Source organism: Lissotriton helveticus, chromosome 11, assembly GCF_964261635.1.
Source record: "Lissotriton helveticus chromosome 11, aLisHel1.1, whole genome shotgun sequence".
Lineage (NCBI taxonomy): Eukaryota > Metazoa > Chordata > Amphibia > Caudata > Salamandridae > Lissotriton > Lissotriton helveticus.
This window is the reverse complement of record NC_136072.1, coordinates 371,806,059-371,819,722: the sequence shown is the minus strand read 5'-3', so window position 1 is coordinate 371,819,722 and position 13,664 is coordinate 371,806,059. Positions and strand designations below refer to the sequence as shown.

Below are 13,664 nucleotides of genomic sequence, written 5' to 3'. Positions count from 1 at the left end.
GGAGTCGTACACGACTTTGGAGTGCTCTGGCAGGAGAGAGGTTTCATGACTTCTCATGGAACCAAGATTCAGCATGGTCTCCTTATTCAAGCTCTGTTAGATGCCATACACTTACCGACATCTATTGCTATCATGAAATGCAAAGCACATACGAAAGTTACTGATATTTTTTCTCAAGGTAACGATCTAGCAGATCGCACAGCCAAGCTTACAGCACAGACTCCAGACATGTCAGTTAATCCGACACAGACACATACTCCAGATCCGACTACATGTATGACAGTTAAGGACCCTACTCAAGATGTCATAGATATCCAGTTACATGCTACTCCCGATGCAATCAAGAAATGGTCCGAACAAGGAGGGGTCCAGACAGATCAGGGATGGGTAACGAAGGGTAGAGCCACATGGTTTCTCCCCGACTCTATGGTTCAAGTCATTATCAATACCGCACATAGTCCAGCACATTTAGGAGAAAAAGCTATGTTAGATAGTATCCAGAACATTTGGTTTAACAAGCATTTACGAGCTGCAGCCAAGCAGAAAGTCCGTACCTGTATGATATGTTGCCAGTTTAACCCAGGTAAAAGTGTCCCGGTGGAACAAGGTGGATTCCAGCCCCCTGACCACCCTTTTGAAGTCCTCCAGATGGATTATATTCAGATGGAGCGATGTCGAGGTTTCAAGTATGTCCTTGTAGTTGTATGCGCTTTGTCCAGATGGACAGAGGCATATCCAGTCCCAGATTACACAGCCGCGACCACTGCCAAGCAGTTGGTTCGTGAATTCTTCCCCCGTTATGGACTCCCTAGGGTCGTATATTCTGATAACGGCCAGCCATTCTCATCTGAGCTCATGAAACATATTTCCCTTTTGTTAGGGTACCAGTGGAAGTTCCATTGTGTACGCCATCCTGAAGCAGCCGGTCTCGTAGAGAGACATAATCAGACCCTGAAAATCCGCATCGCCAAAATATGTAAAGAGAAAGGTGTGGACTGGCTACTAGCTCTGCCAGTCGCTTTGTTTTATATGCGCATGGTCGCACATTCCAGATCAGGTCTGTCCCCGTATGAGGTCGTATTCGGCCGCCCCCCTAATATGTGGGGTACACCTAGACCCCGAAGTATTACCGATGTTTCAAGTAATATGCTGACAGATTACCTAGCTTCCTTGATGTCTGCCCTACACTCTTGTCGTTCACAGGTTGCCGCCGCATTTCCAGACAATACCGAGGTGGCACCGCATGAAATCGTTCCCGGATGCATGGTTCTTGTCCGGAATTTTGATCGTTCAAGTCCGCTGGAGCCCCGCTGGAAGGAGCCCAAACAGGTCCTCCTGGCCACCCGTACTGCCGTCAAGCTGGAAGGCAGGAAGGGCTGGGTCCACCTGTCTCATGTGAAAAGATTTTACGGACTAAAGACTGTTTCAAAGAACATTTCCGAGGATTTTAAGGATTGCCAAAGTACTATTCTTAAGGACTGTCCCGCAAAAGACAATGATACAGATCCCTCCCTGTTAGAGAAAACTCCGCAGCAGGAGTATAAGAAAAAATTAAGGTCTAGTAAAATAAGTCAGCCAGTTTGATTGTCTAAGTCCTCCCCTAGGTGAAACGGTTAGACCGGTTTCTGACATGTATATAATAGACCCCCATAGTGAGAGAGTTAGTCAAAACTCAATCCGATGTATCGTTTTTCTAAGTTTCATATTGTTTTTCAGCCTTATGATTACCTGCACCGGTTATGCATTTTATTTGTGTTTTCCAGTTTCTCATGTAAATAAGTCTGCTAATGCTACAGTAGAGCATACGTTTAGTGATCTACCTCCTCATGAACTCTCATATCGTCTTGCTATGCGTAATAATTCCTTTATCCGCATGTTACATTATTCACACCAGACCAGCAATGCCACTAATTGTTGGGTGTGTGGTCGACTCCCCCCTTTCCAGACACCGAAGGGAGTTCTGCCACTCTTTCCTTATCCATTTTCACATAATGGTTCGTGTGGAGCATGGTCCACGTTAACGTCATCCTCAACAGATATGTCTTTTCTTAACAGTACATGTTTCCCAGACAAGCAAGGTCTTCCCCACAGAACAGGGTTAGATCTAGAAAATGAAGTTTATAATTTGGGTAATTATTCTTCGAATTTTATGGTCCTGAATGTTCAGTCTGATACTACTCCAGACTTACCTGCTATGTCAGTATTACCAGTAAAAGGTGAATTATGTGTCCGAAAGAATGGTTCCGTACATGTAGGCCATAGTGATTGTACTACTATTATCAAGTATAGTGACAGTAGGAAATCTATTTTCAAAGCTTCACGTCATTCTTATTTTGTTTGTGGTCAGACCGCATATGTTCGTCTGCCCCTCGATTGGGAGGGAACCTGTTACATTGCCTTCCTACTGCCACCAGTTTTTCTAGCCCCACCTGACTACCATAGGAATTCCCACCTAGTACATACGAGACACAAGAGAGACCTCCCGATTGTCGATTATACTGAAACTGCTCTAGAACAATACATAGATATCAATAAAGGTGTCTTCCCCTATTTAGGTACTGTTGTGAATAGTAAACTGATACGTAGATTAACGAGAACCCTTGAAGCAGTAGTGATTGAGACTACTTCTGCTCTAAGTAACTTAACCGAAGAGCAATCCTTTATGAGAATTGTCGTGCTCCAGAATCGTCTCGTCCTTGACGTCATACTGGCCGATAGGGGCGGGGCATGTAGAGTCATCGGATCTAGTTGCTGCATTTTCATTCCTAATAACGCACCGTCTGTTTATTCAGCTATTACCAGACTCCATAATATTGCCCATATGTTACACCAAAATCCAGGCACCTGGACATGGTCCGGTTGGTTCTGGAATATAATTTCCGCCTGGGGATGGAAAGTATTGTCATTTCTGGGTATTGCAGTAGCGATCATATTCAGTTGCTGCCTCTGTATACAATGTGGCCCTGCGATTTGTGGCATTTGCGCTACCTCTTGTATTCCTAGTCCCAAGTCCCGTTCTAAATCCAGTTCCAAGAAAATTCGAGACGAGCAAATGATACTGTATGAAATAATAGATGGTATCATGAATATTGATGTTTCCTGATGGAAACGTAGTGACAAGGAGGGAATGTGGAAAAGTAAATTTTGCCATGTTCTGTGTCCCTACGTGTTCCCCATCTTATGCTATGTGTGCATGATTAATATGCATATGTATTCCCTATGTTTGATTAAAGACGCAATTACAGTTGTGTCCATCCCTAGTATGCCAGTTTCCAGTTCTCGTGAAAGCTACGAGTATTAGGCCTATGTAAAGATACGTTGCCACGTTTCTCAGTGTGCACGTTATTTCATTGTAAAGTCCCCGTTTCTAGGCCTCAAAAGGGCCCGGACACCAGATTCAGCTCCTGTCTCCTGAACCCTCGCTGAGGAGCGATACAGCCCCCACCTGTATCCTCGACCCTTCACTTACTTCCTGCCTCACAGTGCCCGGCTCGGCCTGGCTCTGCCTACGAGTCTGCCAAGAGTATGTTATGATTCTAGTTATCAGTCCAGCCCTCCTTCTCTGCATTCCTAAGCTACTGAATCGCATCAATAGTTTCCGTCATTGTCTAGCCTTTACGTCTCCATGTAAGGGAAATACTGCATTTAATGGTCATTTAATATTCTTCATCACGCACTACATGTAGAATAATGCATGCTCCAGTCTTAGAGTCTGTTAGCCTCTCCCCTCCTGACTGTTAGTTTATATCAACATGTCCTCTAAACATTAGATACTAGATAGGGTTTAGGTACATGTTGCCCTGACTCTCCAGACTTCAGTCTCTACTCCTAGCGCAGAGTTCATAGCCCCCAGCTTCTCCTAGTAACACGTCATTGTCAGTTTGCGCGCACCATTAGGTTAGAGGTCCCGGCTCCTTAGGTAGCCCCCTCCATGTTTCCGCCCCATTTATGACATATTCTGTTACGTTTACATCACATGTCTATGTATACGCCTCCTGTTACACCCACTTTCACCCTTATCTTTCGCGACTGCTATTGACCACACCCACTGCTCCGCCTATCGTATGTCTTGTAATGCAACTGTTTTAGTATATATGCTTGTGCATTGTTATTAAAAGTTATCCTTTTCCTTGATCCTGCCCCCGGCAGCGCTGCCATCCTGTTCCCGTGCAGGTTGTCCTGTTCCTGTCCTTTATGCTGTATTAAACCTGCAAACTCCTACTACCTCGAATCTTGACTCTTATTTATTGAGCTATCTCTTATTGCTATGTCCAGTCAAACCTAGATCCGGTATTATTTATTTATATACCACACTATGGTCACCCCTGTTGTAAAATGCTTCTTTTCCTTGGGTTGTGTAGGAAGGGAGGTGTGTTGTAGTTTCCATTACATATGGTATATTCCGTCCACCCATACCCTGCCTCCTATTTTGGTATACTCCACTGAAGCTCACCTTAGAATGTTGGGGACGATCTGTAGGATGGCAAACTGGGGAGTGGATGGTCAATAAAGTTATTGCTGGAGTATTCCTGTGTCCTTCATCCTTTCAACAATATCATTGCAAGCAAGGAGAGGTGTAAGAGTATGATACGTGTCTGTCCGGAGGGTAAAAGGATCATCGTTACGGAGGTGATCGAACACTACCAACAACTGCCCTGGTGTCACTAACTCTGTGCATCACAAGACAACAACACCGACACGTGGCTGTGGGCCCTTGCTGACCGCTACCTCCGGCCTACGCTGCGGGTGAGTAAGTCGCACATTTGGGACTGAGTCTTGATCATACATTGTACGAGTACGCTCATTAATACTCATTAATACAGATTTTACATCACTTTACTCCCTTTGACATGTTGACACCACGTATGTGCCTGGCATCCCAACCACACGTGTCTCTGGGACCTTGATGACTATGCCGTGGACCTACACTGAAGTCCAGCAGGCCTCACGCCAATCCAATCCAGTCCATACCAGGCAGGACACGTCATCATTGCTGACTGAACACCCGGTTTTTGCCTCTGTCAACCACAAGTCACCCCCAAGTCACCCCCAAATGTCATGTCAATGTTGTGTGTTAGAGTTCCAGGAGGAGCTCGCTGAACAATCTATGGCCCATGCTGACCACTGCCTCAGACCTCCACTGCGGTTGAGTAGGTCACACTATTCAAATGCAGTATTGATTTATGTATGGCTGACTTGATGTCAATGTACAGGCCTCAAAGCAGACTGCATCCCCTTTCAACCTCAGTGCCACTAAGTCTGTTCCCCGAGACCTATGGACACTTCCAGGTTGAACTTTGTTGGCGACTGAGTCCATGGACTTGGGGTTGTCGTCGCCATCATGTCAGCGATACTGACTTTGTGGCTAAAATGATGCCGTGGCATTACACTCCTCCACTTGCTGCTTACACCCTTTGCATCATGCCCTGGAGGACACCTTCCACTGTCCCCCGCAACCCTCTGCCACATACACCACAGACATTGATGGGGACCCGCTAAGCTCATGTGGCCCATGTGAGTGACCCACAAGTCAGCATCCTGTGGCGGGGTGCCTGCGCCGGCAGCAGTGCATCTGGGGCCACTAACTCTGTGCTGGTCAGGATCGGGACCCATTCTTCTGAGATGTTGGATAGCCTCTGAGGCGATGGCCTGGGGGTCATTAACGCCATGTGTCGGTGGGCCTGCACTGTCCGCTGCCTCTGGACTCAAATGCAGCCCACCAGGGCTCACACATCAAATCGAGTCCTGACTGGCCTGGGTGTCGAATCACCGCAGGAGGCACACACCACCACCGCCAGGACCAACTCCAACCGCCGACTGCCAGTGTCAAAACGGTCGTACTGGCAGACTGACAGAGTTGCCCGCATCTGTCGTGGATGCCATCTTCTGCCTGATCCCAAGTTCAGCACTCCAGGTGCCACTAGCTCTGTGCACCATGAATCATCTTCCATTACTGTTTTGGTTATGTGCTGTGGAGAGCTCACGCAGCAATGTCACCTCAGGCAGTGTGGGTGACTTGGGACGGCGATGAGGAAGATAATGCAGGTGTAACACCTCCCCACTGCGGCTGCATCAGGAATGTCCAGAAGGGACACAATCTAGACATTTTCATCACATGAGCACGCTCAGCTCTGGGGACCCAACAGTAGCGCAATGAAACTCACGGACACTTCTGTTTGTATGTTGCGTGACCTCTGTACTTGTTCCGGCTCCCTCCATGTTGCTCAGCAGTTGACTCTGTTATACAGGTGTTTTCTGTTTCCATTGCACTGGTGTCCACTGTTCAAGTTGTGGCCAGCACAAAGCACTCCGTGCGGGTTGGCTTATTCTCACCCCACACACATCCAGCACAGGCGTCACTGTACATGTGGCCCTGCTAATATAGGGGCCGGGTGCACATGCTCATAGCCAGTTCAACATGATATCTGCGTGTGTCCCTGTGGTCTTGTTGTATGCATGTGGGCCCTGGGCCCTAGGACATTACATTGTGCTGTGTACAGTGGATGCAGACATGTCACCGCAGGCAGCGGGTTAGAGCTTGGACATTTAGCTTTGTTGTCACCCACACAATTCGTACGGGCAGTGGACTGTGCTGTCCTACGCAAAGCTAGCGAGGGTGTGTGACTGATATGTGCGTGCCCCTGGGTGTGGTTCTGTACTGGGAATGTGCATCTGCATGTGTCTCTATGGCAGTGTGGGTCTTCTTTGTGAGGTGTAGGTGGTCCCTGAAGGGTAATAGACACCCACGTATGTGATCTAGTTCACCTTCCATGGGTTTGGAACACACCTGCACCTGTTGGGCCACCTCCTTTTGGCATTCTGACACCTGGCATTGGGGTGCCATGTGTGGGTCGGTGAAGTGTTGTGAACCTGCCGTGCTTGCGGGTGCTTCATGCTGTGTGGTCTGTTGCAGAGGCTGTGTTCTCCTCTAGGTAGCTTGGCTGCCCTGGCTCTGGTGGTTGGTTGCATGGGATGTCCATAGGCTGTTGTTGGGCGTCAGTGTCGAAGATGTGGTGGTCCTCTCCGGCATCACTGATGTGTAGTCTTTCGTGCTCTGCTGGAGGTTTTGTGTGTCCCTCTGTAATGTGAAGGGGAGATGCATGTAGACATTGTGTTGACATGTGTGTTGGCGCATTGTTCTTGTTTACATGCAGACTGTATGACAATGTGCATTGTGACTATTTTGGAGGTGCAGGATTTAGATGCGAGACAGTGTACATATGGACTACATGACGGGTGTGAGGTTTAACGCGTACATTTCCATTTCACAGTTTCCAACTCTGTCAGATGTAGTGGGCCTGTTTCAGCACGTGTGCAGAGCCAGTTGTGTCCTCTGTTCTGCAGTGTCGGGTTTGCACATTCTAACACATTGTGGTCAATGTGGATGTGCTGTTCTTGCTATGTGTGTGTGCTGCAATGTGCCACGGGGATGAGGGACATGATCCAGTGTCAATGTAGGTGTGCAGTGTGCTCTGCTTATTTGTGCATGTGTGCCATTGTGCCCATCTCTCCCGTCCCCCCAGGTCCCTGGTCTTTACTCACCCTGTTGATGTTGTGTCAGGTCCTACCGAGCTGTGTCCACGCTCCCGACTCCTTGCACCGTCTTCGCACTGTTGACTGTGGCCTCCATTTCCTCCAGCTCCTCCAGCTCCTCAAGTGGCGCAGGACTCCCAGGTATCCCGTGTATGTTCATTATTGTATTTATATATATTGAAATTTTTGAAAAAGGAGTACTTCATCAAAACAAATGTATGAAATGACCAAAAAAACTTGAAAGAAAAAAAAAAAAACATTTTCAGACCAGACTGTTTAGGTCTTTTGGCCCCTGGTATAAATGTGAGGTTTAAATCAGTATTAATTTAGGCATCTGTTGTGTTTGTTCTTAACTCTCTTTGTTGGCGCCATCTTAGTAAATTCGACCCCTTCTTAGTTACATAAACCTTTCCCATTGTGTTCCTCCAATGGGATGATATCCCCATTATATCCTTCTGGTTTGATGTCTGGTACTTTAAGTTGATTTTACTTGGGCGGAAACAGAGCAAGGAATAGGTCCTTTTTAGGTCTCGCTAGCGAGACAACTAATGTAATCACTTTCAGGGGAATGTAGACAGCAGACTGTCACGAGCGTCTCCTGCCGGAGATTCTACCTCGTGAGCGCGCACGTCGCCGTCCCTCATATTCCCATGCAAAGAAAGGCACACTGAACACACACATGCAGGCAAGAAGGCACACACACACAGGAGCGCACCTACACACATACAAAGCCCCCCCACACCCCCCCCGCCGACGCCGCATACATAGAAGTCCCCCCCCCACCTGCCGCCTCCGCATACATAGAAGGGCCCCCCACCCACCTCCCTGCCGCCGCCGTCGCATACATAGAAGGGCCCCCCCTCCCCCTGGCCGCCGCCGCATACATATAAGCCCCCCCCTCCCCCGCCGCATACATAGAAGTTCCCCCCCCACCGCCGTATACATAAAAGTGCCCCCCCAGGTGCCGCATACATGCAAGCGCCCCCCCCACACCATACATGCAAGCGCCCCCCCCCCCCCTTACCGTGATTCTAAGGTCTTGCAGCCTCCGCGGGGCTCTCCCTCGGGCATGAGCCCCGCGTCACCAGCACTGCTTTCCCGTGGGCGCGTGCACGGGCTTCCGAAGACAGAAGTCCCGCCCCAAGGAAGGTTTCGCTTTCGGAGCTGGTTTTGCTGGGAGGAGGGGGAAGGAGCCAGGTGCTGGTCCCGCGTTGGCACACTTGTTTTTGTATGGTTTCGGGTGCTCAGTCGCACACCAAGGTAATTTGGAGAAAATTTCTCTTCACTTCCAGCCTGTCAGTATGTTTGAAGTATAGAATGCGTGTGATGGCGCATTTACTTTTACAAACCGCGGAGCAACGTTCTTCGTAATAACGTTTTCCCTCTTTACGATGCTTGTTTCACCCATACTCGCGTCTGTTACGTGCTCTGCAGGTCACAGTTTCGAATCGAAACTCTCTCGACGTTTCACTCTTCTTTTTTTTCGACTCCCACCTCCCTCCGCTTTTTATGTTTTTCGTTTATACACTGATAAATGTAATGTAGGATCCCTGCTTATCTTGTAGCATTTCTTCATTTCTTATCATGAAGATGAATTAAGGGCTTTTCACATTCGTTCACACACCGCCCTTCTCCACATCCCTTCCCGCCAGGTATCTTTCCTTCCTCTCTTGAAAATAAAAGGGTTTTTAAGCAGTGGCTAAAAATCCTTCGACGGCTCAGCTTTTCATCTTTTCTGCTGAGTTTAAAAGTTTGCGCTTTTGAGTTGGTTGGACTTCGTTTTCCATCTCAAACTTTCATTCTCCTCTTTTAATTTAATCTGAGGAACATTTTTAAATGAGTTCGGATCCCATTGCCCTCCGCCTTTCACCTTGATAAAAATGTGTGCCTTTGCACTGTGAATGGTAGCCACTATTTACCAACGCACACATGGAATGCCAGCGTAGCCTGTGGCAGTGACGGCTCTGCTGCTAGAAGCAACGAGGAGAGGGGTGCACTGACACCAGAACCGAAGGGGGCTCTACTTCCGGTGCGTCTACGTAAGAGGATGTTGAAAATAATGAGTTGGGAAAAGAGGCGCTGTTTAAACAATATCTCCTTTCATAGTGTGCTTGTGAACCGGCGGCGAGTTCAAACCCGGCCTCCCCACCTCCAAGGTCGACAGGTCATGCCGTTACGACACATCCTCTGTCCTGTCGCTTCACTGTATTTTTTTTTACCATTTAATCTGTAGCACTCCGAACAAGTGCATGTTTTTACAGACTGATCCCCCAACATTGCTGCACCCGCCATCCTCTGCCCTGGTCATTACTTTCACCTGCAACCCCACCCTGTCATTGCTTGTTTCGGAAGTTGTCATCTTTTGTATGTACTGTTCGTGAATTTCTCTCATAAACCTTTACAGTAGTTGACTTTGACTAGAGAATTGCTCGAACAGTTGTGCACAGGTTAGCCACCGTTCCAGATGAGAACAGCTCACGTTTTACGTGTTCTGATCACCATGCTTGTTTTTCTCTGCTATTTCCTGGAAGCATTCACCGTCCCTATCAATCGCCTCACTTTACTCAGTTTTAGGATGTTGTCTCTTTTGGATTTTCTTTAGTGAGTGCCAAATGAGGTGAGCATTTTCTTTTTCTTTTTCAAAACTGAGATGGATTAGTAAATAAAAAGTTGCGTGAAATGCGTTTTTTTTAATATAGCGCTAATGCGCTTTATTAAAGCAAGCATTTGCAATGCAATAGGTCTCGCATTTGCGAGAGTTAAACATATTAGCATTGTAAATGACAATGCCTTTTATTTATGTTTTGAAAACCAACACATAAATAAAAGACATTGCCATTTACAATGCCAATAGCTCAAACTCTAACAACTGCGAGACCTATTGCATTGCAAATGCTTGTTTAACTAATGTATAGGGTAAACAGGAATCTGAAAAACTGTGATAGGTTTACTGTCCAGTGTAATTTCACAAGAAGGGAAGTTAACACCCTCTGTCTTGCCATGTAATTGGAAAATTAACTTACTTCCTTCTTGGGCTCCTGGTTCTACAGCAGGGACAGGTTTAGAGTGTAGAGCTGTACAAACCCTTTTGGGTTTGGGGTTAGCGAATACTTTAATTTCTTTGATGCAATCCGCTGCATGCTCTACACTTATGGAAATATCTACAGTTTGTTTTAAATCGGGATTGACCACAAGTAAATTTTCCTCTATTTTTGGATTATTGGTACATCTTACCAACTGGTCCGTAATAAAAAAAGTTCGTTAAAGGGTCAAAAGCACATGCATTCGAGAATCCCCTTTAGGGAGGCAATGTATGTATTAACTTTTCACTTTTGCCTTGAGTTCTTCCAAAGAATGTGTGCCTTTCTAGCACCACATTTATCTTTTGCCCAAAATGACGTCCAAGTTTGTTAAATGTAACGTGGTAGACATCTAACACACCAAAACCTTCTACCTCCTCTTCTTCTTCTGTCTTTCGCCCCTCAACACCTAAATTATTGAGTAATATATGTTGCTTTTGAAGCGATGTACATTTTTCACCATCTATAGTGATGAGATGTGACTCAAATATTCTTTTCCATTGCTTCCATGGAGGATTGGACTCTCCTGAATCATCAGAAACGGTGGGGTTGCGACATGCTTACTGCAGCCTTTATGGTAAAATGGAATAATACTTTGTACTACCTAGTGGAAAAACACAGTGAAAAGGAAAATCCGACAATGATCTCTTATATGAGTTATACGAGTAGTGAGATATGGAACAATTACCCGGAGAACATAGTTAAAATGTGTACACAAGTGTATTTCCACCGCAGGAAAAGGTGCTTACAGTCACTGTTCTCATAATAGCTTCATTGCTAAAGGTGTGGTCATAAGTACAGGAACACCGCCTGTGTGATCAACATGAAGTAGGCAATGAGAGTTAGAGAAGAAGACATAGTCGGTGAAGTAGACTAGAACATTTCTACATGCTCTGGGCTGAAGATTCTCGATGCTTTCCCCACACAGATCTCCCAGGGGAACAATGCGTTAATATAATTAAGCTTCCAGCAGGAGCGCAGACACTCTTTCAACTGTGCAGCACGACAGGGACAGAAAAGGCAAGGAGAATGCCGGGCAGCCAGCTCTCACATATGGCATGCGGCAGCTTGAAAGAGGCAGGAAAAGTGCTGCGCGACCCTAGTTCTCACTGGTGCAGGTGGCAGCAGAAGAAAACAAAGAGGATGCCGCGGGTCCAGGTGCTGACTGAAAACAGGCAGGTGGCAGTTGGGGAATGAAAAAGGCTCAAGAGAAAACCAAACTTGGCCTGAAATGAAGGATCCCACGGCTGGCACAGGACCCTCTTGAAGCTGAGGGAAATTGGCTTACATCTAAGTTCATCAGCCTTATGGTAAGTGGCAGGCACTTCTGTTAAGAATAAGCACAAATGTAGCTTCATCTCCTGCTTGGAGGCGCATCAGTGTATTATCGATGTAAAAAGTACTTATTACCTTTTAAGGTGATATGTAAAATAAGAGCAATCTCGCTCCTCGAGCACATGTATCGTACAGCTGCCACCGGGATACTAGTTGAGGGTGATTGTGTGGCTGTCCCGACAGAGCAAAATCAGCTGCAGAATGTTCATGTGACAGTTGAGGAAGGAACGTGCCAAGGGGGGAAAGGGAGAAATGGGCTAGACCATAGAAAGGTAATCACAACAGTATGCTTGAATCCCAAGTTAGAAACTGTAAGCTAGAAATCTTTGTCTCAATATCAAAGATTATATCCCTCTCAAGAATTGCAGCTGGAGTGGCCCTGCCCAGCTCTGCCTTGTCCAGCTGATGACAGGTGAAGGCAGACCACCCTTGGCTCGCGTTTTGTACAGGTGCCCTTCCCCACAGCAGGGATAAGAACAGCACTTTATAGTACGCCACAGGTGGAACAGGCCCACCACCTCTGCTCCCTGCTTACTGGATGGGATGCCTTTTGCAGCTGAGAGTGCCTGTGCCCCACGCAGCTGGAAATAGAACAGCACTTTATAGTACGTCACAGGTGGGAGAGGCCCACCACCTTCGGCCACTCCTTGCAGAATTTGATGCCTTCTAGGGCTGGAAGTCCCCAAAGTAGAGTGCCCAAGTCTATGTTCCACTCTTCCCATGGCATTGATAATTTTTTTCAGATGAACAGCAACATGACCTTAGCGGGTATACTTTGAATAATGCGTTATCAATAAATAATAGTTCAACTAAAAAACGAATTTGGAACTAAATATCTTCACTACAAGATTCAAAAAGCTTAAACAAACACTGTTATTTTAATTTTTCCTTTGTGACAGTTTTGTCTTTCCCCATTCCAGTCACCTGCACATTTGGCATAGGAGCGTGGAATATCCTTCACAAAGATCCTTCCTCGTTTTCAAAATGTCATCATCGTCCTCGCCAGAATTGTCCTCTTTGCTTTGGGAGCCCACTGTGGCGTAAGCTGCGAGATAAAAACACGATTAACCATCAGTAACATCATCTGCCAGCAAAATATATGATACAAAAGGGGGTGGTGATGGACGGAGCATCTGAACCAATCAAACACTCACTTAGCCAGAAACCGGTCCCAGGATGCTTGTTTCCGGTCCAGGGAAGACATGGCTTGGCAGTTCGGGCTGGACTGTTCCCATGAGGCACAGGGTCAGACTGATTTGCATATGGCCATGTCTGAACTGGGGTGGCAGAGTGGGCTAAAGAACGGTGATGGATTAAACCCAGATCTGTTGACTGGGTGTGAGTGTTTGATTGGTTCAGATTCTTCGTCCATCACCACCCCCCTTTTGTACTTCAAAATATATGAGTCATCTCCACAACAAATAATAATGAACTTAATTCTTTGTTTATTCGATCACAAGTAAATGGATCATTAAAGAACAACATAAACAATTATATACAATAGCAATGGGAAAAACGAAATAAAAAAAGCTCAAAATAAAGACATTGAATAAAGTGCATCACTTTTCCATATAAAAATGCCAACAGTTTAAAAAAAAAACGAGTTCATCAAGATCCACATGTATAAGTACCAATGACGTGTTAAAAATGACAACAAGTTCAGATAGATCAAACCCGGTAGCAAACGTTATTAAAATAACTTTGATTTTCGCAGCC

The 13,664-nt window shown here is 46.4% G+C and overlaps 1 protein-coding gene across 1 annotated transcript in view; it reads right to left on the bottom strand.

The window, feature by feature from the left end:
* LOC144790799 (kyphoscoliosis peptidase-like) overlaps positions 1–13,664 on the bottom strand; it is a 694,354-nt gene that overhangs the window by 440,447 nt on the left and 240,243 nt on the right. Inside the window, exon 4 of the mRNA XM_078665482.1 lies at positions 12,873–12,993. Within this exon, the coding sequence (XP_078521608.1) occupies positions 12,873–12,993 (121 nt within the window). The remainder of the gene's footprint in view (positions 1–12,872; positions 12,994–13,664) is intronic.